The 26,437-nt window shown below is 40.5% G+C and overlaps 1 protein-coding gene across 1 annotated transcript in view; it reads left to right on the plus strand.

Annotated features, from left to right (window-relative positions):
* The window catches only part of HECW1 (HECT, C2 and WW domain containing E3 ubiquitin protein ligase 1), a 254,817-nt gene that overhangs the window by 89,889 nt on the left and 138,491 nt on the right, over positions 1 to 26,437 (plus strand). The window contains exon 6 of the mRNA XM_026456391.1: positions 9,464 to 9,633. Coding sequence (XP_026312176.1) covers positions 9,464 to 9,633 — 170 coding nt within the window. The remainder of the gene's footprint in view (positions 1 to 9,463; positions 9,634 to 26,437) is intronic.

Genomic DNA, 26,437 nt, shown 5'->3' on the forward strand with positions numbered 1-26,437 from the left:
ACCAGCCTGGCCAACTTGGCAAAACCTCATCTCTGCTAAAAATACAAAACTTAGCCAGGCGTGGTGGCGGGCTCCTGTAGTCCCAGCTACTTGGGAGGCTGAGGCAGGAGAAACACTTGAACATGGGAAGTGGAGGTTGCAGTGAGCTGAGATTGCACCACTGTACTCCAGCCTGAGCAACAGAGTGAGACTCCATCTCAAAAATAAATAAATAAATAAATGAATAAATATTTAAAAGAAAAACTGAGCTGTTCTGGCTAACATGATATATACAAAGCTCAGGGCTTCACACACTCAATCCTACCCTAAACAGTCTTTAAGGGGACACAGCAGCATAAAACCTGAGGATTCTGTTGAGCAACAGTTGGAAAACTACTACCTTAGCTTGTCAAATCAACAGATGTTGCAGGCCTTGAATGTCAGGGGTCACAGACATGAAGTGCATGTGCCTCCTTGGGAGCTACACTGTTAACTGGGCTTTTCAAGTCTAAGTGAGCCCAGTAAAGCAAATATGTTTTGATCCATTGACAGTGTTAGCATGTGTATAGCTAGGCTGAAGAAAAAAAAAAAAAAGAAAAAACTTGTAACCACCCAATGCGTTCACCTTGCCCACTGCCTAGACAGAGCCGATTTATCAAGAGAGGGGAACTGCAATAGAGAAAGAGTAATTCACACAGAACCGACTGTGCAGGAGACCAGAGTTTTAGTATCACTCAAATCAGTCTCCCCGAGAATTCAGGCATCAGAACTTTTAAGGATAGTTTGGTGAGTAGGGGCCAGTGAGTCAGGAGTGCCGATGGGTTGGGTTGAAGATGAAATCCTAAGGAGTTGAAGCTGTCCTCCTGTGCTAAGTCAGTTCCTGGGTGGGGGCCACAAGATCAGATGAGCCAGTTTAGCCACCTGGGTGGTGCCAGCTGATCCATCAAATACAGGGTCTGCAAAATATCTCAAGCACTAATCTTAGGTTTTACAATAGTGACATTACCTCCAGGAGCAATTTGGGAGTAGTCAGAATCTTGTAGCCTCCAGCTGCATGACTCTTAAATCATAATTTATAATCTTTTGACTAATTTATTAGTCCTACAAATGCACTCTAGTCTCCAGGCAAGAAGGGGGTTTGTTTCAGGAAAGGTCTGCTATTGTCTTTGTTTCAAAGGTAAACCATAAACTAAGTTCCTCCCAAAGTTAATTGGGCTTGTGCCCAGGAATGAACAAAGATAGCTTATAGGTTAGACACAAGATGGAGTTGGTTAGGTCAGATTTCTTTCACTGTCTCAGTTACAATTTTGCAATGGTGGTTTCAGCTCACTAATTTTGTGCTTCTAAGACAAAAGCTAGCAACTCCTATTGAAATGCTTAAGAAATAACAATTATTAGTACCAACCTTCAAAAACAGTAAAAACCAGGAATGCTGCACAACTATGTGCCAGAAACCAAGAGGAATTATCACTAACCAAAGCTCCAGTGAAGTCCAAGTGGTGAAGCCCAAGAGGAATGCCATGCACAGTGAGCAGGGCAGGGCTGTGGAGGGGACAGTCTCTATTCCTTCATCTCTGCTTTGCCTCTGCCATGAGAACATGGGCTCACAGACCTACCGGAGGAGGAAGCCCCGCCACGACCACCCCAACTTGGTTTGCAAAGCTACTTTATAAGGTGATCAGGGTTGGTTCATCTCCTGCAGTCCCCAAACACATCACTTTTCCTACATTTATTCCAAAATAACAATTCCCGGCAAAGGAAAGTGACTAGGGATATAAAGTTAGTAACTGGCAGAGCAAGCTTGGAATGGACATATAATGCTTAGTAGTTGGCTATGTATATGTATGTTGCATTCACTATGTCTGTCTAGGACAAAAAGCAAATACTGCTGAAACTATCAAAATAAATTCCATGCAGCCAGGCATGGTGGTTCATACCTATAATCCCAGCACTTTGGGAGGCCAAGGCAGAAGGATTGCTTGAGCCCAGTAGTTTGAGACCACCTGCATAATATAACAAGATCCCATCTCTACAAAAAGTAAAAAAAGCCAGCCATGGTGGCATGTACCTATAGTCACAGCTACTCAGGAGGCTGGGGCAGGAGGATCACTTGAGCACAGGGGTTAGAGGCTGCAGTGAGCTCTAATTGTGCCACTGTACTCCAGGCTGGGTGACAGAGCAAGACCCTGCTTCAAAAGACTAAAATAAAATAAAAATAAATTGCATGCCTCAAAAAAAAAAGACAAAACAGAAAGATCAGCAAAGCCCACAAAATATCAAAAATTTGCTCCATGCTGGTCAGCTCTGAGTATAAGAGCAGAGCTAAGGATTCCAGCAACAACCAGTTGGACAACCAAACTCACTAAAGATGGACAAATGCCAGGCTACATGACATGCTCATAGGTAAATAATAGAAATTTTTACTTGAACAATGTGTGGAAAAAATACTCTACCCTATTAAAAAGTTGAAGACTATAATACTCAAGAGAAAAAGAAACTATTCTATTGACAGATACCTACTAAAGAAAAGTAAAATATTTATCACTTATCTGCTTGTACCCTCAACAAAATAGAGGGAAGTACAGAGCATATTAACTAAGAGATCAAAGATGAGAAAAGATGATAAGGGAGTTTTTTAAAGCTTGCAAAAATAGAGACTTAGAAAGTCAAGTGTATTTGCTTTCTCTTGCTGCTATAACAAATTGCCACCAACTTAGTGGCTTAAACAACACAAATGTACTCTTACTGTTCTGCAGGTCAGAAGTCCAGAATGAATGTTAAGGGACTAAAATCAAGCTGTCAGCCAGGCTGCTTCCTTCTGGGGGCTCTGGTGCAAATCCATCCCTTGCCTCTTTCAGCTTCTAGGGGCTGCCAGCATTCTTTGGCTCATGGCTACATTGCTCCAATCTCTGCTTCTCTCATCATGTTGCTGTCTCCTCACTTTGCTCTTCCTGACAAGGACTCTGTGATTACATTGCACCCGCCTGGACAGTCCAAGATAAATCTCTCTACTGCAAGATCCTTAACTTAATCACTCTGCAGAGTCCCTTTTACCATGTAAGGTAACATATTCATAGGCTCCAAGGATTAGGATGTGAACATCTTTGTGGGGTCTACCACAGTCAATAAGAGATTTAAAATAAACTCTAAAAAGTACAATCACAGAATTAAAAGCCTTCAAAAGCAGTACAGAGCACAATCACCACTACAGAAAGGGAATCAGTGATATGACAGTCTCTTGAGAGTCTCTCCCAGAAGGCATCAATGAAGGGCAAAGCCCAAAACGGATGAGGGAAAAAAGATGAATGGCACATACAGAGCCAACACATAATCAATGTTTTTGATGAAGAAATCAGGACAAGCTGAACAGAAACAGCAATAGAAGAAAACTTGCTTAAGTTGAAGATAATTTTGAGTATTTAAATTAAAGAAGACCATCGGGTGCTCAGAAAAAGAAATGTATATGAAGAGACCAACACCTAGACAAATCTCATTTAAAACGATTTTTTTTTTTCAAATATAGCCATGGTAGACATCTGGGCTGAAAATGCATGATACATACAAAAGAACAATCCTCATGCTAGTCTCAGACTTGTCTTCTGAGATGCCAAAATAAAGAAGCAAAGCCTACCAAGTGATAGGGACAGGAGACAGGGAAATACAGGATAGAAGAGGGCAGTTCCCCAGCAAAGGCCCCACCCTCAATCCTGGAAACCCACGGCCCTAAATGGGAACAGGCATTCATGTTTTCATGCCTTTTGGCCCGCCATGCCCCTCTTTCTTGTACCCATATAAGCCCCATATCCCAGGCTCCACAAGCAGATGAGCAGAAGAGCAGAGCAACAGAAGAGTGGCACGGCAGAGAAGGAGATAAGAGAAGGAGCATCCGAATGTTGAGAGGAGTTCAGTTGGGGAAGGTGGAAGAGGAGATCTGCTGAGGGACAGCCAAACTCCAGGGGAAGATCATCTTCCCACTCCATCCTTTCTCCAGCTCCCCATTCATCCTGCTGAGAGCTGCCTCCACCAATCACTAAAACCCCTGCATTCACCATCCTTTGAGTCGGTGTGTGATCTGATTCTTCCTGGACGCCAGATAAGGATCCAGATACCGAGAGGGCAATGAGTTGGTTAACACTTAAGCCACCCGCAGACGGCAGAGCTAAAGGAGCACTGTAACGTACCCACTGGGGCTTCAGGAGTCACAGACACCCTCCCCTAGATGCTGCCTCAGGGCCGGAGCCCAAAAGCACTCACCCCAGCTCCTGCACCTGCCTGTCTGCATGCTCCCTCTCCCGTAAGGGGTTTGAGCATAGGAGCCACACCCCTGTTGCATGTCCTGTGGTGGGGGCAGTCAGGGAACTCTCCCATTTCATAAGTTCTAAGGGGAGAATTTTTTTACCCAAGATTTCTCTGTCCACCAGATTTTCATTTATGTGGGAAGGCAAGAGGAACACCCTCAGGTTTATAAGGGCTCAAAGACTCCACCCTTACACCTCACTTCAAAATAATATGTGAGCATGTACTCCAGCATATGGAGATAAAATCCAAGAAAACTTGAGAATTGGAGACATTGCAATATAAAAAGACTGATTTTCTTTTTAGGGTTTGAAAGGAGAAATAACCAGAAAGTAGATAATGGAATTGTCATCTTAGAAAGCTCCAAGAGTACAATGAACATATCAAAGCAAGATTGCTCACGCAAATGCTTTTAATTGTCAAGTCTTTTTATATTTTCTGTTTTTACCACTTCCTGGAGGTAATACATTTTCTAGGTAAATATTATCACTTTAATTTTCAATGAAGTGCACTTCTAATTGAAAAAATCAGAAATGCAAAGATTTATTTACAAATATATTGGAGACAACTTAAATATTCAAAATTAGGGCTTGGTTAAATAAATTACCATAGAGTCAATTTATTAAATACTGTATACCCTTAAGAATTGTGTATACAAAATGTTCTAAAAGGCATGGGAACATCCTTATGATGTTGTTGGTGTGGGAAATAATTTTTCCTTTAGTTTTCTTAAGTTCTTGGCTGAGGACCCTCTGTAACGGAAGATAGATTAATAAGAGAAAAACAAACAGAAGTTATTAACATGTATATCTCATGTATACATAGGAGATACCCAGGGAAAATGAGTAAATCTCAAAGATGTGGTTTAGAATTTCAGCTTATGTAATGTCTTCAACAAAGAACAGTTCAATTTTTAGCGAAGTGACAGGGCAAAGGAAAAGGACTTTGAGTCTTCAGGAGCAGCAAATTCTGGGAAGGCTATGGTATAGTAGATAGATGCTGTTTAGTACAGTTTATTATGCAGATTCATCTGGTGCTGTCTCCTGGTTGGTACTGGTCTGAAGTCATCTCTGGTGATCAACCTTTGACCCCCCTGGTAGAAAGCGGAAGAGGGACACCTTTGTAAATTTATGCCCTGCTTTTGGGAAAATAGCAAGAGGGCAAAGAGCTTTTCTTTTATCTACTTCTTCTCAGTTGTCTTCGGCTCTAAATAATCCTTGTACCAAAGTCACAGATTTTAGGATGTTGTTTCCCGGACTCTCACATATAATGGGGTGATATATTCTGGTGTCTTACACATATAATGCAAGTCAAAAGAAAAATCTTGGATGCAATAATGAATATGCAGTATGTTCTCAACTGTGCAAAGAAAAATACTAGGAGGAAATAAGGTTTGGCAAAGGTTGCCACTGGTGGGGAGGGGGTACTTACTTGAAATAAATAATTATTTCAATTAATTATTTGAAATAACTTTAAAATCCTATTTTTTATTCTGTATTTTTAAGTATTACAATAAATGTACATATGTTTATCACCAGAACCAAAAAATACAGGCAAAAATGAGAGGAAATTAACTATTCTCCTTTAACGTAGCATTTACTTTTGGAAAATTCTGGAACTCTACATGCTCTTATGGACATTTCTCCCAACAGTCTCATAGTGGAAAACATTAAGACCAGAAAGAGTTAAATTGGTTTACTCAAAGTTACAAAGTTCAATAGTGAGTGTTCCCAAATGACTAGCAGTCCAGTGCCTTTAAAATTATACCTCTTATTGCAGCAGTTTTCAACTACTTTTATTCTATGAAACATTTATCTCATTGAGTATTCAGACTGCACATAAATACATAAGTCTTTATAAAGAAAAGTGTAAACATTTGCTGAAGGACAGGAAAGTAGACCTGTACAAATGAAGCAACATGTGCCCTTGAGTGGAAGTCTCTGTTTTCTAAAGCTACTAATTATCCCAAAGCTAATGTATAAATTCATTGCAGTTCTAATAAAAATCTAAGTGTTTTGAAAGGAGTTATTAAAATTTAATAAGATTCATCTGGAACAATAAGTGGCTGAGTGATAAAGAAAGGTGTTTTCTTTTTTAAAAAAATAAGAACAATAAGAGTGACTTAATTTAGCAGCTATCAAACATTTGATAAAGATATGTTGGTGCAGATATGGACAAGTTGTTTGATAGAACAGAACAAAGTGTATCAAAAAAGACTCATTTATAGTTGAGAATTTAACCAATGCCAAAGTTGACATTTTTATAAAAAGACAATATAACAGATTGATTAAAAACACAGACTTTGGGCTGGGCACAGTGGCTCACACCTGTAATCCCAGCACTTTGGGAGTCTGAGGTGGAGCACCCTAGGTCAAGAGTTCAAGACCAGCTGGCCAACATGATGAAACCCTATTCCTACTAAAAATACAAAAAATTAGCCAAGGGTGGTGGCAAGCACCTGTAATCCCAGCTACTCAGTGGGTTGAGGCAGGAGAATTGCTTGAACACAGGAGGCAGAGGTTGCAGTGAGCCAAGATTACACCATTGCACTCCAGCCTGGGCTACAAGAGTGAAACTCCGTCTCAAAACAAACAAACAAACAAAAACACAGACTTCGAAATCGAAGAGGCAGGTTCAAATCTTATCTCTGATGTCGACCAGCCCTGACCATCTGTAAGCCTTCATTTTCTCTTCCTTGTATTAAGGATACAATCTCTACCTTGTGGAGTTTGTGGTCAGGATTAAATCAGAAAATGTATTTTAAGTGCTTAGAATGGTTCCCAGAATTTAGTAGATAGCAAATAAACAGTAGGTGGTGGTGGAGGCAATGGTAGTCACTATTTTATGATGAATTTTATATATATGTGTGTGTTACATATATATATATATGTCTTTCACACTCTAATAAGTCAGGGTCTCCAAGACCACCCTTAGGTTCAACAATTTGCTAGGAGGACTCATGAGACTCAGCATCTAGTTATACTCTTGGTATGACTTATTACAGCGAAAGGATACTTAGCAAAATCAGCTAAGGGTAAAGGTGCTTAGGGCAAAGTCTGGAGGAAGCCAGGAACAAGTTTCCAATGGGCCTCTCCCGGTGGAGTTACACAGACATACTTCATTCCCCCAGGATGAACTGTGACAACATGTGGAAATGCTATCTACCAGGGAAGCTTCTTAGAGACAAGAGACAGGGTTTCTACTCAGTGAGGTGTTGGGGGACAGTGGGGACGGTGCTGGTCATGTGTGCATCTTCTGCTTAGCCCACACCAAACTTCCAGCCTCCCAGAAGGAAAGCAGTGTTCACCATAAGCCACATCATTTACACAAACACTTTAGGCACAGTGAGCCACTCTTACCAGTTCTGGGAAGGTAGGAGCCCTCTTGAAATCAAGTTTCTAGACATTAGCCAAGAGCCAACCTTATAAACAGAGCAACTTTATAGTCTCAGGCTGCTATGTTAACTTCTGTCTACACATATTCCTGCAGATGTGGCCTGGGTTTTGCAAATTTCTGTGATGCTTGTACTTCCTGCCTTCTTTCTTTCATTGGCAATTGTGGGGGCGAAAGTGACTCCACTGTGGATGTGAATCCACTGTGTTGACTTCTGATCACCCCCAGTCCTGTGAATGCCTCCTCTTCCTACTTTATCCACTGTCTCTAGTGTAAGAACATGTCAACCTTAATGTTATGGCAGAAACAACAGGCTGTGATGCAGGCAGCATTCCTGCCTGTTCTGGAGGGCTGCCTTTCATTGTCTTGCACAGAGCAGTGGCTTATGTACCCCTTCCCTATGGTATATAAGCCCTGGGTCTGGAGAGTAACAGTGCAGAGATCTACCAGTCTCCTACAGCCCAAGACCATGCTTGTCTGTGAGTTCCCTAATAAAACTCCTTTTACCGACAAACTGGATTTGTCTGCCTCCTTCTTTGGTTTCTCAACTCCTTTGGCATTTGGGGGCCATTTTGACTATATGGTCCTTTCACAGAGCAGTAATATATTATCATGCCAGAGAGTAGGAATAATTTTATTAAGCGGCTAACCTTGGATCAACTCAAAATAACTTTTAAATCAATGCATATGAAAACATCTGTGCTTTTTCATCAGTAACAAATTATTGAAACCCCTCATAACTTATACCATGACTGGGAATCCCTGATCCTGTGTATCTTTACCTCCATTTGTTACACTTGTGTATAAATGTAAATAATTTTGTTTGAAAAATACTTCAACAATAGAAAAGCTTTAAAAATTACATTCCTTGGGTGGGCGCGGTGGCTCACACCTGTAATCCCACCACTTTGGGAGGCCGAGGCGGGTGGATCACCTGAGGTCAGGAGTTCAAGACCAGCCTGGCCAACATGGTGAAAACGTGTCTCTACCAAAAATACAAAAATTCACCAGGCATGGTGGTAGGCACTTGTAATCCCAGCTACTCAAGAGGCTGAGGCAGGAAGAAATGTTTGAACCCAGGAGGCAGAGTTTGCAGTGAGCCAAGATCCCACCACTACACTTCAGCCTGGGTGACTCCACCTCAAAAAAAAATTATATTCCTTGACATCATAAATATGTTTCTAATAAATATAATGTGATTTCAAATTATCCAACTATAAACCATTGCCATAAATGATCTTGTGCACACACACTCTTTCTGTCTCTCCTTGTGCAGCATGAAATTGTACATGGTCAAATATCTTCAATTAAACAGAACAGCTCGGTTTTCAAAGCCCTGCCCTCCCTGGCAGCAGGGTTTCTCAGAACTCTCCTCGTTGACTGCACTCAGCCCCATGGAGGCCAGGTCTTGTTTGTTCTTTCCTCCATTGTCCACGCTCTGTGCTCTTTTCATCCTCTTCTCTCTCTTTATTTCTGCCAATTCTCTCACCTTACTCAATGAGGCCCATATATATCATGAGACTACAACCCTTATTTTTTTTTAATGTCTTCACCTTGCAGAGGAATTTTACACCCAGACCCATCAAATTTCCAAAATTGAACTTTGTCTCTCTGTGCTACCCACGTTTCCTGGGGTGACCCTCACTCCTTCACCCCAGCCCATTTACCTGCCTGAGTAACACTAGAGATCTAGTTCATAAGGGCCAACGGTCCTCTCATGAAAGGTGTAGTTACCAAGTGCCAGTTGTTAACCTCCCTAAAACATATTTAAATTTAAGTATCCTTTATTTTATAGATTTCCAAGCCATGGGGTTGAAGAAAGGGATGTTTTTCAACCCAGACCCTTATCTGAAGATTTCCATTCAGCCTGGGAAGCACAGCATCTTCCCCGCCCTCCCTCACCATGGACAGGAGAGGAGATCCAAGATCATAGGCAACACCGTGAACCCCATCTGGCAGGCCGAGGTGAGTGCTGTGGGCCCTGAAAAGAAGCTCAAGTAACAAAGTGAAAGGGCTGACTGTGAACCAGCCCTCCTCCTTCCCTCCATTCATGGAGCCCTGGGCTCTGCTGCTCAATCTGTGGCTGTCATAATGTTAGAAGGGAGCCATGTTCTCCAGCGGTTGCAATTCAGGGATCTTGATCAAGTCCCTCCAGACAAAACTAACACACTTTTCATTGCACTGCATGCAGTAGCCTCTTCTGATTCAGAACCCATGCCATGAGAAGGACGGCCTTTCCCTCTGCCCTTCGTGTGGGAGAAGGAAGAGAAGAGTTGTGATCAGAGCCTTCCAGTTTCTCCACAGCTCTTCCCATGCACGTGATCCTTGAGCAAGGGTGTCAAATCTCACATGTAGCCTTCTAGACCAGTTCCAGAGATTCTAAAACTATCAGGTTCCTGGGATAGGTGAATCAGTAAGCCCTAGAATATCCCTGGTTGGGTTAAATATTGTTTGATTTAAATAGATAATGAAGCCTAATGGTTTATCCCATCTTCATGGTTTGCACGGGGCTGGGCAGCTTGCTAGAGTATTGAATAGTCTGTGTTGTCTACAAAGGCCCTTCTTCTCTCCTAAAAGTGTCACCTTTGCCACTTTTAGAGGTTTGGAGGGTCCTCAAAGTTATCTCCTAAAGGACAGGCAGAAAGTCGTCACCACTTATTTGGCCAGGCAAGGTAGCTCGCTCTTATAATACCAGCACTTAGGAAGGCTAGGGCAGGTGAATTACTTGACTCCAGAAGTTCAAGACCAGCCTGGGCAACATGGCAAAACTCTGTCTCTACCAAAACAGAACAAAACAAAACAAAATTAGCTGAGCATGGTGGTGTGTGCCTGTGGTCCCTACTAGAGAGGCTGATGTGGGAGGATTTCTTGAGCCTGACAGGCAGAGGTTGTAGTGAGCTGGGATCATGCCACTGCACTCCAAGCTGAGTGACAGAGCAAGACCCTGTCTCTGAAAAAGAAAGAAAAAAGAAAGTCATCACCACCCATTTGGCTGCCTTCCTGCCAGACCTGAGTTTGAAGCTATAACCCCCAAACCATGTAGTTGAGGGGCGGGGAGGCCTAGGTCATGAGAGTGGATGGAGTATAATGTAGGTTAAAAGTACAGTTTTACAGTCATAGAAACCTAGATTCTAATCCCAGCTTGGCCAGTTAATGGTTTTATAAATTTGAGAGATCAGTTATCCTCCACCTGAGCCTTAGATTACCCTCCTCAGCCTATTATTGATGGAAACATGCTCCCACTGAAGGAACTTGCTTTGGAGAGGATTTCTTCCTTTATTTTTCAGAGTAGATCATCTCTGACTTAGGGCTTTCAAGCATCCTTGACAAGAAAACATAATTAGATATATGAGAGCAAATTTTTTTTATTATCTATTAAATCATACCACTCCCTTCCTGGGCTTAATTAACCCTCTCCCAGGTTTCCCAGAAGAGCTTCGTTAGAGCTTTGAAGTAGACATGAGGGAAATAGACTTGTACTGAAACTTCCTCCTAGTGCTGGTTATCAACAGATTCTAAAACACTGATAGCACCGCTCGAAGGGAATAATGAATCTTAACTTGTTTATTTAGTCCTGGCTATGCTCATCAATTATTTCTGAACCCTTCCCTACATTCCTAGGGATAATAAAATATACCACAGGAATTTATTTTGTATGAGGGGGAAGGCTTCTCTCTTCTGAAGGACTTTAGTGGAACCTATTCTAAGACATTTAGTCATAAAGGTGTTTTAAGTGTCAGAGAATGTTTGGAAAATCCAGCACCATCAGAATGTTTTTTGGCTAAAAACATCAACTAGAATACACTTTAAGTTCTGAAATGATTTCTGAAGCTTTGGTCAAGACTGATTTTATTCTGGCAGAATACTGGCAAATCCTCCCCAGCCCTCTGCTTTGGGCTGCCTCCCTTCCATCCCACGTGGTGCAGTTAGAGTTATTCATCCAAAATATCCCTCATCTCATGTCCCCCTGATAAGGCTCAGGCTGAGGATAACTGATGTCTCAAGTTAAACAGTGTGTAACTGGCTGAATGGAGATTTGAACCACGGTTTGTGTTGCTGCAAAACTGTCCATTCAGCCCCTAAATTGTACAACAGTTCCCAGGGTCCAAATGTCAATGTCATAGCTCCTCTGCAGAGCATTCAAGGCCTTCTTTGATCGGGCATTGCTTACCATTATGTCAGTTAAGTATGTATTTGACTCCAAGCAAGGGGAAATCTGACTGGCTCTGATATTTCTCACAAACAAGACGTCCAGAGGGAGGTGATCCAGGCAGTGCCGCTGTTGAGTGAGCCCCCAGGGCTCCCAGCCCCTCGGGCCTGCCCACTGCACCATCCTTAGCAGATGGCCTCATCCTCCTCTGTTAAAGCCTCGAGTCCAAATTCCAGGCAGGAAGAAAGCAACAGGCCAAAAAAGCCTTCTCCTTGCAGGACTTTGCATTTTCTTCCTGGGAGAAAAGCCCTTCTCAGCTAATACCCTGTTACCTCATCACATATGGCCTCGCCTGGATGGAAACACTTAGCATTTCACCTCCCTGATTCTGGTAGAGGAAGGCAGGGGAGAAGATAGTTGAACACAGGTATTGAATAAACTAGCTAATAGCACATGTGACATCCTCCAGCTTCGCTCCCCACTACCTTTCACCTCAGATCTATGCCAAGGCCACTCCCCAAATGCTCCACATGCTTTCATGTTGTCGTGTGTGTGTGTGTGTGTGTGTGTGTGTGTGTGTATATATATATATTTTTTTTAGCAGAGTCTTACTCTGTCACCCAGGCTGGAGTGCATTGGCCTGATCTTGGCTCACTGCAACCTCCCCCTCCTGGGTTCAAGCGATTCTTCTGCCTCAGCCTCCCGAGTAGCTAGGATTACAGGTATGCACCACCACACCCAGCTAATGTATTTTTAGTAGAGATGGGGTTTCTCCATGTTGGCCAGTCTGGTCTTGAACTCCCGACCTCAGGTGATCCGCCCGCCTCGACCTCCCAAAGTGCTGGGATTACAGGCGTGAGCCACCGCCCCCGGCCTGTCTTTCATATGTTTTATCTTTACTTATATTTGTCTAAAATGCACATCCCCACCTAATCCACCCAGCAACTACCACTCATCCATCAAATCTCAACTAAACTACCACTTCCCATATAGGGTGGTATGGGACTTCCCCACCCCAGGCCTTAGGAACAAAGCACTTCCTTGTACAGACTCTACCATGGTGTTGCCAGGTTCCTTTTATGTCCACCTCTGTCTTTCCCACAAGACAATGAAGAAAAGGAAATCACATCTAATTCATCTAGGTATGTCCAGTTCCTGGAACCTACTAACAGTAGGTTACATGGGATTTATAAAGGGCCTACTATGCCAAGCAGTGTTCTAAAGATTTTATGTAATCAATTCACTTAATCCTCACAACACCCCTATGAGGTATACACTATTATAATCTTTGTTTAAAGGGGAGGAAACTAAGGCACAAAGAAGTTAATTAAATTTCCCAAGGCCACACAGCTGGTAAATGGCAAAACCAGTATTTGAACCAGGTAGTCTGCCTCTAGAGCCTGAGACTGAACAGTTTTATTCTTAGGCAGTTGTGAGTAAATTCTGGAAGGGTATCAACAGTTTATACCAGACATTCAAACTGATCACAACCTCTCCTTTCATTTAAGAAATGTCTATTAAATGTCTACTCTGTAGTAAATATAGAAGTCACTGAAAGGACACATAGCTGATTGACCGATAAGACCTCTCAGATGGCCAGGCGTGGTGGCTCACGCCTGTAATCCCAGCACTTTGGGAAGCTGAGGCGGGTGGATCACCTGAGGTCAGGAGTTCTAGACCAGCCTGGCCAACATGGTGAAACCCCGTCTCTATTAAAAATACAAAAATTAGCTGGGCATGATGGCAGGCGCCTGTAATCCAAGCTACTCAGGGGGCCGAGGAAGGAGAGTCGCTTGAACCCAGGTGGCGGAGGTTGCAGTGAGCCGAGATCGTGCCATCGCACTTCAGCCTGGGGTACAAGAGCGAGACTTCATCTCAAAAAAAAAAAAAAAAGGAAAAAAAAATGACCTCTCAGATTAGTAGAAGGAGACAATATAAATACAACACAATAAATGTTCTAATCAAAGTATGAACAAAACACTACAGAATACAAAGAAAAATGTGGCCTGAGAGAAGACTTCAAAGGGGATGTGCTACTGGACTTGGTCTTCACAGGGGACAAAATGCTTTTCAGGGTAGAAGGGTCCTTCCAGGCAGAAGGAACAGCATGTGCAAAGGTACCAAGGCATCCCACAGACACTTAGCATACTGTTTGGAAATATCATGTAGTTAGAGCTTGTGGTGTGCATGGACAAGTGATGGCAACTGGGCTGGGCTTATTCTAGTCACTCTCATTTAGCTTGGTTCCCTTATTCCTTGCAAACGAAAGCTAATGTTGGCTTTGAGGTCCCATATTTTACCCTGGTGAGTGAAATGATGATACCCTGTTCCTACAGGATTCATACAAGTCTTCAGATTTCTATGCAAGAGCGTAAGAACCAAACTGCCCTGCTAAAAAGCAGGGTTTACTGACTAATATATAAAGGATATTCAATGAGAAATCATTGAAGTTGCCTGCACTTAAGTGCAAGAATATCCTTTAAAATGTAGTTTAAATGCTACATTTATTTCTGTGGTTAATGTTGCATTGAAGTCTTATGCGATTCTTTTCAAATTTGTGTAAATTCAAACTTGAAACGTATTTTTTTGCTAATTAAGACATGTTAGTCACAGCTACTTGGGAGGCTGAGGGGGGAGGATTGCTTAAGGCCAGGAGTTTGAGGCCAGCCTGAGCAACATAGTGAAATTCTGGCTCAAAAAAAAGACAAAAAAGTTAAACCTTAGAAAAATTAAAGTTTCTATTAAGATAAGGAGGGGAAAATTAAGAGACATAAATACATATGAAATGCAATGAAAGTGAATATGAATAAATAAGAGAGTTCCATGTTGATTGATCAATCTCCTTCTCTTTATTATGACTGTAGCTAGAAACTCTTTGCACCCAGGAACACTCTTCTTGCTTTTCAAGTTCGTTTTCTTTCCTGGATGGATACAATGAACACTTTTAAGATGATAGTTACACAGAGAAGTTAAACACAAACAGCAGCAACTGGGGTCTTGGGCCCTCACGTAGAGTATATTTAGACATCCGAATAAAACAAAGAACTCCTAAAAGCAGATTCTCAGCAGTATCAAGTGGATGGAGCAAATACCAAATTCCAGCCTGAAGCCATGGTGTTTGTTAGCCTCCAGTGCCTTCTCTCTGCCTTTGCCTGCCAAAGCTGGGTAGATTAATCCCCATGCATGCACGGTCAGCAGCATCAGTCTGATCACAAGATTAGAAGATTAGACAGAAAAGGCCTAGCGTTTGCTCACAGAGCTTATATTCCGATGTGAGAAGACAAAACAAAACACACAAATAAGTTAACAATATAATTTCGGTGGACAGTAAGTAGTGTGAAGGAAATCTCACACAATTACAGGATATGCATGACTAAGGGGCTCCTTTTATTAGCAGTGCTCCAGGGAGGCCTTTCTGAGTCGCCGTCACATGACCTGAGAAGCCAGACATGCAAGAACCTGGTTAGATCCACGTTCCAGACAGAGGATGCAGCTAGTGTGAGGGCCCGAGTGTAACGAGCATGGCAGGAAGGTTGTTGTGGCTGGAGTACAGTGAGTATGTGAGGGGTGGGGCATAAGAGGAAGCTGGAGAGAGGCAGGGCCAGTGCCTTGTAAGCCACAGAGGAGAGTTGGGATATTACTCTAAGAGTGATAAGAAGCCATTGGAGTGTTTTTAATAGGGAAGCATCATGGTCTGATTAACATTTTATGAAAACCTCCCTACTGCCGTGTGTGGAATAGATATAAAGAATCAGGCATAGAAGCCATTGATTTCCTACTTGGTCAAGATATATCTTTCTTTTCATACATTGTTGGATTTGGTTTACTAATGTTTTGCCAAGGATTTTTGCATGCACATTCATGAAGAACATTGGTCTTTAGTTTTCTTGTATTAGTCTGTCTTGGTATCAGTGGTATTGGTATTGGTTTTGGTATCAGCTGGCCTTTAAAATAATTTGGGAAATGTCTTTGTCAACCTGGGCTGCTATAACAAAACACCATAAACTGGGTGGCTTAAACAACAGATAGGTATTTCTCAAAGTTCCGAAGCTGGGAAGTCCAAGCCCAGGGTGCTGGCATGGTTGGGTTCTGGTGAGGGCCTCTTTGGGGATGCAGATGGCTGCCTTCTTGCTGCATCCACACGTTAGAAAGAGAGAAAAGGAAAGAGAGCACACGGGTGCAAGTGAGTGAGCTCTTGACTCCTCTTATAAGGGCACTAATCCCATCGTGAGGACTCTATCCTCATGACCTCATCTAAACATAATGACCTCCAAAGGCCCCGCCTCTTAATACCATCACTTTGGGTGTTAGAGTTTCACATATAAACTTGGGGGTTGGTGGTGGAAGGAGAAACACATACACACATTCAGTCCATAACAGGTGTCAGTCCACAACAGGAAGTTTTCCTCCTCTTATATTTTCTGGAAATGTCTGTGTATAATTATTATTTCTTCCTTAGATGTTTGATATAATTTACCAGTGAAAACATCTTAGGCTGGAGTTTCTCTGTGAGAATACTTTAAATTATGAATTTAGTTTTTTAAATAAAAAGAGTCATTTAGATTACCTATTTCTTCTAAAAGAAAGCATTTGTCTTTCAAGAAATGTTGCCATTTTTTCGTGTTGTTTGGCATGAAGTTGCTCAAAATAATTGTTTTATTGTCCTTTAATGTTTGTAGGCTTATTAAGTACAATACCTCTTTCATTTATATATACGTGAATTGCTTTTTCTCTCTTTTTGTTAACCAATCTAAATATCGGTTTATTAAATTTGTTAATTTTGTCAAAGAACTAGCTCTTGACATCATGTCTCTATGTTTAACTGTTTTCTATTTATTTTTATATATGCCCTTATTTTTATTTATTTATCTCCTTTATTGCCTTCTTTTTTTTTTTTTTTTTTTTTTTTTTTAGCTCCTTAGGGTAAAATTCTAGGTCTTGATTTTAGACTTACATTTATTCTCTAATATACTTATTTAAGCAATAAATTTTCTTCTAATCTCTTAACTGCATTTTATAAATTTGTATTTATTTTATACTTTTATTGTCATTCCGTCAAAAATATTTCTTCAGATTCCTTTTTTGACCCATGGATTATTTTGAAATAAGTTGTTTAATTTCCAGACCTGGGGATTTTCCTAAATCTATTCTGTTACTGACTTTTAATTTTATTTTGTTGTGGTTAGAGAACATACTCTATATGAATGCAGTCTATTTAAATTTATCAAGCCATGTTTTACAGTCCAGCATATGATGCATTTTGGTAGACTTACCATATCAACTTGAAAAGAATGTATATTCTCCAATTGTGGCATATCAAGTCCTATAAATATCAGTTGAGTCAAAGTGGTTGAGTTATAGAGATTCTCTGTGTCTTTATTGCTTTCTATGCCTAGCTGTTTTATCAGTTGCCACAAGAAGCATGTTTAATCCTTTACTATGTTCATGGAATTGTCTGCTTCTCTAATTCTGTCAACTTTTGTTGCATGTATTTTGAAGCTCTTGTATCAGGTACTTGCATAGTTATGTCTGTGCCTCATGTTTATAATTATAAAATATTTTTCTTTATTTTTGGTAATGCTCCTTGTCTTGAAGTCTGTTTTATCACACTAATATAGCCACTCCAGCCTCCCTTATAAACGTTTAGTGTTTGAATGGTATACCTATTTCCTTACATTTACTTTCAAAATGTTTGTGTTTTTACTTATAAAGTGCATTGCCTATGGACAGCATATTCTTGGGACTTAATTTTGTTTATTACAATAATCTCTGCCTTTTAATGGGAATGAATGGCACATTACCATTTAACATATTTATTCATGTAATTGTATTTAGACCTACTATTTTATTATTTGTTTTCTGTTTGTCCTCTGGATTGTTTTCCTGTTTCCCCTTCCTGACTTGTTTTTGGATTATTTGGATATATTTTAGAATTTCATTTCAATTTATCTACTGGATTTTTAGGTACACAGCTTTGCGTTACTTCCTTCGTAGTTGCTTTAGGGACTATAAAATACCTTCCTGTATTTTCATGACCTATATTGAGTTAATATTGTACCACTTTACATAAAATACAGTAACTCTTCAACAATATTACTTGCATTTATCCACACTCATGATCTTTCTTGTTGTAGTTATTAGATATATCACATTGTATGTACATTATAAACCCTACATGATGATATTAACAGTTTTTGCTTTAAGTGGATGTGTATTTTAAAGGAACTAGGAAAAAAATATAGTCCTTAATGCCTCCCCATACATTTCCTATTTCTAATGCTTTTCATTTATTTCTTTTAATTTTGTTTTGTTCTGCTTTTTGAGATGGAGTTTCACTCTTGTCGCCCAGGCTGGAGCGCAATGGCGCAATCTCGGCTCACTGCAACCTTCGCCTCCTGGGTTCAAGTGATTATCCTGCCTCAGCCTCCCGAGTAGCTGGAATTACAGGCACCCACCACCATACCCAGCTAATTTTTGTGTTTTTAGTAGAGATGGGGTTTCACCACTTTGGCCTCCTTGTCTCAAACTCCTGACCTCAGGTGATCCACCCGCCTCGATTTACCAAAGTGCTGAGATTATAGGCATGAGCCATTGCACCTGGCCTCTTCATTTATTTCTGAAGACCTGGGTTTTCCTCTGATATCATTTCCCTTCATCGTGAGCTCCTTCCCCTGGCTTTTCTAGAGTGGGTCTGGTGAGACTAATCCTCTTATTGTTTATTTGAATGTCTTTTTTTAATGTCCTATAGATATTTTCTCTGCAGATGTTTTCACTGGATATAGAATTCTGGGTTAACTGGTATGTTTCCCCTCAACACTTGAAAAAATATGGTTCCACCCAGTGAGATGGCACACACCTACAATCCCAGCTACTCAGGAGTCTGTGGTGGGAGGATTACTTGAGCCCAGGAGTTCAAGGCCAGCCAGGGCAACATAGCAAGACCCCATCTCAAAAAAAAAGGTTTCAAATGCAGTTCCACTGTGTTATGGTCTCTATCATTTCCAATAATAAATCTAAAATAATTTAAATCATTGTTGCTTTCCTATCTGTCAGGTGTCAGTTTTATCTGGCAGATTCAGGGTTTTCTCTTTGTCTTTGGTTTTCAAGTTGGATTTTGGCATTCCCACGCATGGTTTTTGTATTAGTTTCTTAGAGCTGTCATAACAAAGTCCCACAAATTGTGTGGCTTAAAACTACAAGCATATATTGTTTCATAGTTCTGGTGGCCAGAAGTCCAAAATGAAGAGTTGGTTCCTTCTGAAGGCTCTAAAGCTATTCCATACCTCTCTCCTAGCTCCAGCGATGTAGGCAATCCTTGGCATTCTTGGCTTGCAGACTCCATCTCTGCCTCCATCTTCATGTGGTGCTCTCCCTGTGTGTCTCTGTGTCCAAATTTTCTTCTTCTTAGAGGGACATCAGTCATACGGGATTGGGGCCCACCCTAATGGCTTCATCTTAACTTGATTACATCTATAAAGACCTATTTCCAAATAAGTTTGCATTCAAAAGCACCAGGGTCTTAGACTTCAGCCTACCTGTTGAGGGACACAATTCAACTCATTTTCAACAGTTTTCCTCTGATTTATTCTATTGTTGGTTCACTGAACTTCTTGAATCTATAAGTTTATGTTTTCACCAAATCAAGGAAGTTTGACCGTTATTTATTTTGTCAAGTATTTTTCTGTTTAATTCTCTCCCCTTTTTCTTGACCTCCAAATGACCCATATGCTAGATCTTCAGAGTCCCACAGGTCCCTGAGGCTGTTTCCTCTCTCCTTGTAAATGGATAATTTCTATTGATCTATCTTCAATTTTACTGTATGTTTTCTCTATAAAGTCCATTCTACTATTGCTTCTATGCAATGAGTATTTTCAGATATCAGAATTTTTTATTTTAAGATTGCCATTTGGTTTTTTTTATGTGTTTTATTTTGCTGATATTTCTTACCCATGTATATTCATCATAAGTTAATATTTTCCTTTACCACACTGGATATAGTTATAATAGCTGCTTTAAAGTATTTTCCTAATAATTTCAGCATCTGGGGAATATTGAAAATGGGTCATATTTTGTGATTTTTTTTAATAAATTGAGTCAGTCTGGATGATGTCTTGAGCATTGTTAATGTTATACTGAACAGACTCTGGATTTTGCTTCAAAGGGTATTGATGTTTTTGTTACAGCAGGCAATTGATTTGGCGCGGCTCCTACTGTCATCCATGTGGTGGGAGGCACCTCAGATCTCAGTTCAGTTCTTTAAGCCCTAACTGCAAACTGATTTCATTTGCCCTGTGCATGTATGATTCTGGGATCAGCCATAAACTTGGGCTGAGTTTCCATACATCGTTGGGGGCTCTCCTTTGGCTCTCTTCTTTCCGGAGTTCCTCCTTTACTCTCTCGTGGTGCTGGTTGCCCCAGGCTTCTTTGCCTGGTTCATCCAGCCAAAAAGATGGTGAGATTTTTATAGGAGTTTTAGCTGCTCTGTACCACTACTGCAGCAACTGTGGCTGCATTCAGGGCAAAGACCCCAATGTGAAGAATTCATTCCATACCCATCTCTTGTTGCAGTGAACAAGTTTCAGCAATTAACTGTGTAGCAATTAGAAACAATTATTTGGCCGGGCGCGGTGGCTCAAGCCTGTAATCCCAGCACTTTGGGAGGCCGAGATGGGCGGATCACGAGGTCAGGAGATCGAGACCATCCTGGCTAACACGGTGAAACCCCGTCTCTACTAAAAAGTACAAAAAAAAAAACTAGCCGGGCGAGGTGGCGGGCGCCTGTAGTCCCAGCTACTTGGGAGGCTGAGGCAGGAGAATGGCGTAAACCCGGGAGGCGGAGCTTGCCGTGAGCTGAGATCCGGCCACTGCACTCCAGCCTGGGTGACAGAGCGAGACTCCATCTCCAAAAAAAAAAAAAAAAAAAAAAAAAAAAAAAAGAAACAATTATTTTATATTTTTCTGGGCATTACCAACATTTGGATTTTTTAAAACAAGCTACAAATGTGTTTTGTAACATTTTTATCATCCAGTAGATTCCATCTCTTCACTGTACTTTGTAAGTTATCCTATAAACCAATATAGGTTTTAATTGTTGTCTTCTGTGCTATTCTTTGTAAGTGTACTAGTAAAATAATTTAAGAATAAATTAATGTAAGCCACCACATTGACAACATAAAGGAGAAAAATCATGTTTATCTCTGTAGATCCATAAAAAGTCTTTGATAAAATTTAATATTCATTTATGATTTTCAACAAGTCCTACAAAACTAGGAATAGAAGGTAACTTTTTTGTTAGAAATGCTTGTTTCCCGATGCCGTAAAGAAATAGCACTTGAATAAAAATTTAATTTCCTCAGCAAAGCCATTTTTACTTTCTGCAGAAAGGGTACACTCACCAGCAGTTTTGCCATGAGAGTACGCCGAACAAAGGACACAAGGTCATTTATAACCTGACATGTCCACCCTACTGCTGTGTCCAGTTTCCACTGGCTGGAACAGGACCTCACATTCTGCATTTGTCCCGATTGGCTAGCAACTTAGAACTTTTAAAAAGAGGCAAAGGCAGAGGAGAACAAAGGAAGGAGGAAGTAACTTGTGGAATGCTGAGAAAGGTAAAAACACCTTCAAATAAGGAAGAGGAACAGGCTATGACCTAATGCTTGCTTGAATCAGTATAAGCATGCCAGGGTAAATATTTAGGCTAAATTGTGGGAGCTAAGAACATCAAGTACATTGATTTCTTTATTATGGCTAGCAGATATTTAAGAATGTTAGCACAGATCTTTGAATAAATTTTGCTTCTAAGAGAAGTGACTATTTATTCCTAATTAGAAGGGGAGAAAAGTCATTGAAGAGGAACCTCTACTTTACTTGTTACATTTTCAATCCAATAGAGGACTTAATATATTAATAATAATAATAACAACAATAAAATCCACAGCAAACACTATTCTTACTGGTAGAATATTAAAATATATTTCCTTAGAACCAAGAACAAGACAAGGATGCACACTTTAGCCACTTCTATTTAATATTGTGCTAGAGATTCTAGCCAGTGCAACAAGGTAAAAAAATAAACAAAGTATGTCAGCACTGGAAAGGAGGACACAAAACTGTCTGTATTCTCAGATAACATTATTGTGTTAGTATACAGTATAAAACATACCCAAACTACCCAAATTAGTTAGTGAATTTAGCCAAGTCATTGAATAAATAAAAGGTAAATATGTACAATAAATCATATTTCTATATGCAAACAGAAAATAAAAATTGTTAAGAGATATTATTTACAATAGCATCAAAAACTAAGGAGTAAATCTAACCACAGAGGAGGAAGATGGTTACACCATGCACTACCACATTGCTGAGAGAAATTTAAAACAGCCTAGATGAAAGGAGATATTGTTCAAGGCTTAGAAAAGTCAATATTCTTTAGGTGTCAATTCTTCCCCAAATCGATCTGTGGTTTCAGTGATATCCTAATCAAAATCCTGGGAGATACATTAATGTAACTTGACAAGTTAATTCTAACATTTATATAGAAATACAAAATGCCAAGTAGAGGTAAGAGTCTTGAAAAAGAAAAAAAGGCAGGAATTTTATACTGCCAGATGTCCATACAAAATATGAAGCTCAAGAATAAATAATGTGGCATTGGCACAGAACAGACAAATAGCTAATTAAAATGATTAGAATCCAGAAGTAGATGCACCACATATCATCATCGTTTTATGGCAGCAGTGCTGCTGCTGTGCGTTACGGAAAGGACAGCCTGTTCAAAATTTGATGTTGGGTCAATTTGCTGTCCATATAGAAAAGAAATAAACCTCGAATGCAGTCTCACAACATATGCAGCCTATTCCAAATCAATTGTACATCTAGATATGAAATTACTACAATAAAGCTTCTAATTCATAAGAAAACAAGTGAGAATACTTTCACGACCTTGTGGAAGCAAAAAAAACACTTGAATATAGAAAGCATTAATCATAAAATAAAAGATTAATTAATTGAATGACAATAACATTAAGAGCCACTGTTCATCAAAACTTTACATTAAGAGAAAGCCACAGAGTGGGTAAAGATGTTGAGCTAAGTCTAGGTGACAAAGAACTAATATTTAGACTACAAACACTACCCCCTAGAAATCAAAAAGGAAAAGGACAGACACCAACAGAAAAATGGACCAAAGACTTCAATGGGCAACGCACAAAGCAGGGATGTCCAAATGCCACTAAACCTATGAAAAGCTGCTTAACTTCTTTTGACATCCAGGAATAAAAATTAAAATTACAGTGTGATACCACTGCACACTCACCAGTATGCAATGGTATGGCCAAACTGAAGAAGATCAACAATGATGGCTGCTGGCGAGGTGTGGAACACAGACTCTCTGACTCTGCTGATAGGAGGCAGGGAGCAAGGACATCAGTTAGGAGACAATTACAGAAGCCAGGTGGGAGATGAGGAAGCCTGGATCAGGCTGAGGCATGAACACAGACAAGTGTGGAGGTAAATATACTTAGCCACAATCCCTCATTTTTGTCTTCTGGTCTCCTCAATATCCCTTTGCTTATCTCCCTACAGTACGTTTAAACTAGGGCTCTGGTGTGTGAGAAGAATATCACACAAACAGTACAGGGAGCTCAGGATGTTTTCTAATGCTGATGCTGTCTGTGAGACATTAAATATTAGGTTGGAGAAAACGTAACTGCGGCTTTGCCATTAAAAGTAATGGCCAAAATTGCAATGACGTTTGCACCAACTTAACCAAAACATTACCAAACAATTTAAGCATAACCAAAACATTACCTACAATTACCCAAACCGTTGCAAGACTTAAAGAGTCAAATATGGGCATAAACACCAGGGGTCAGGGTTGGAGCTGAACCTTTAGAGTATACTTCTTGACTTCTTGTTTTTTATTGTTTTTTGTTTGTTGGGGGTTTTTTGTTTTGTGTTGTTTTGTTTTGTTTTGTTTTGTTTTTGAGAAGGAGTCTCGCGCTGTCACCCAGGCTGGAGTGCAGTGGTACAATCTTGGCTCACTGCAACCTCCGCCTCCCAGGTTCCAGCAATTCTCCTGCCTCAGCCTCCCGAGTCGCTAAGATTACAGACACACACCACCATGCCTGGCTAATTTTTTTTGCATTTTTAGTAGAGATGGGGTTTCACCATGTTGGTTAGCCAGGCCGGTCTTGAACTCCTGATCTCAGGCGATCCGCCCGCCTCAGCCTCCCAAAGTGCTGAGATTACCAGCATGAGCCACGGCACCCGGCCTTTTGAGGATACTTCTTGACGCCGAGTGCTTTACCAGAATTATATATACCGTTACATTGTTTACCAGAGTTACCACACTTAATCATTTCAACAACATCATGAGTAAATGAGAATGAGACTTATTAGAAAGGGAAGTTGCCAAAACCTTATTGATGGAGCAGAACAAGCAGCCAGGTTAAGCTAAAAGCCCCATGGCCTGGAGATAAATCGCAGTGCCTGGCCAAGACTCGTGGTCACAATTGCTAAATGATTACTGTCATCAGCCAGCCCCAAGCGGTTCTAAACAATCTCTGATTGGTTTAAGATAGATCATTCACTTCAGTCCTGACTGATTAGAGATTATGAGATAATTTAATCAGACATTAAAGTGTGCTTTTGACCTGGACAAAGTAAACATAGTGTCATTAGCACAAAAATCACATTTATGGAAGAAAATCATTCTCTGAAATGCAGAGCTGGTACTGGTGGTGAGTGTGTGAGCAGCCCTAAGGACGGCATTATTTCCCCAGGACAGCAGTTTCACAAATGATTTTTTAAGTCCCCAGACGTAGACAACCATCATCTAAGTACAAAATCGGTTCTTTTGTTAGTAAAATCAGCTGCTGAACCATTTTATGAAAGGAACTCATGAATGGAATACCAACAAAAAAACACAGCGGGCACTCTCCTGTTTACTCGGGGTGGGAGACTGGAAGCCTCTTGTTCTACGGTGATGCCTGAGGCTCATTCACTGAACCTGGGACCTAGAGACACATTGTTTGATATTCACTTGCCCAAGTGTTCCTTGTACTTGTCTGTTAGCATCATTTTTCAACTTCTGAGGACATAAGATAGAGTTTTTGAGAGCAGCAGTAAAACTTGAAAAGCATTGCCAATGTCTTATGGAGGAATAGAGTGAGCTAGGCAAGGGTTAGCTTGGCACATCCATCCATGGTGGTGGGTGGTGAGCTGGAACCACCTCATGTGAGCTGACAGGAGCCATCCGTGTGCATCTCTTCCCAACTCCACATTTAGTGAAATCAGCCATTGTGGGAGTATTTACACCACGAAAATTAGCAAACACTACAGATTGGAGCTGGAACTGGGTGCCTTGTTCATTGATTGAAATTTGTTAAGCTGAAGACTAACACTAAAAGTGACATCCTGTAAGACTGGTACCGAAAATCAAAGGTGGGGCTAGAGTCTGAGGAGAGCAGGTCTAAGTAGATTTCTAAGCATGAAGGCTTCAGAAAAACATGAAACCAGGTGCAGACAGAGCCAAGGGAGTATCTAGAAATGAGGAAACACAAGAATCAGGAATGATAGAGCAGGCAGGTGGGAGAGAACCAACGAAATTTCAGAGACGGTAGGCAGTTGTCTTTGGCATATCTACATAAAACGGCCACAGCAGAAATTCCACTTCAGCCAGGCTCATCTCTGACTGTGAATCCATCCTTTTGGGGGCCCTCTTAGTAGATCCCCATCTTTGTCTCCATCAGGCTTGTCTTGCTGGAAGAAAATAACTATGCTCCAGTGACAAATCTCAAGTCATGATAGGCTTTGCTCCGTGTAGCTTTCTCAGCATTTTTCAGGGCAATGGGTTATTAGCCTGGAAAAAAAGTTACTAAAAAAATATGAACAGGCCAGGTGCAGTGGCTCACGCCTCTAATCCCAACACTTTGGGAAACCAAGGTGGTAGGATTGCTTGAGTCCAGGAGTTCAAGACCAGACTAGGCAACATAGCAGAACCCTATCTCCACACACAAAAAAATTTAAAATTAGCTGAGCATGGTGGTGTGTGCCTGTAGTTCCAGCTACTCGGGAAGCTGAGGTGGGAAAATGGCTTGAGCCTGGGAGGTCAAGGCTGCAGTGAGCTATGATCACACCACTGCACTCCAGCCTGGGTGGCAGGGCAAGACCTTGTCTCAAAAATAAATAAATAAATAAATAAATAAATAAATAAATAATAAATAAATAAAATAAAAACAACAGTCTTTTCAAAGTTAAAAATATCAGGAAAAATCAATAGAGTTCTTGTCATATTATAAATTACTTTAAATTGCAATGTTGTAACAACTGAATTATTGTGGTTATGCTATTGATTTCATGTATTATGTAATTATCACTATACTAATACCATGATTAATTAACTTATCTCACATTTGCTGGGACTTTTTTAAATTTTAAGCCCAGAATGGGAGCAGAGAAGGTATTATGTATCTTGTAAAAGCTATGACAAACATTTAAATTATTAATGCATCCATCCTTGACTAAGAGAACATTATATATTAGGGAGGAATTAATGGGCATGGGTATAACTTAGTGTGTTTTTGAGAGAAACATACAAACAGAATTAATATAGCA

This window comes from Piliocolobus tephrosceles, chromosome 8, assembly GCF_002776525.5.
Source record: "Piliocolobus tephrosceles isolate RC106 chromosome 8, ASM277652v3, whole genome shotgun sequence".
NCBI classification, from domain to species: Eukaryota; Metazoa; Chordata; class Mammalia; order Primates; family Cercopithecidae; genus Piliocolobus; species Piliocolobus tephrosceles.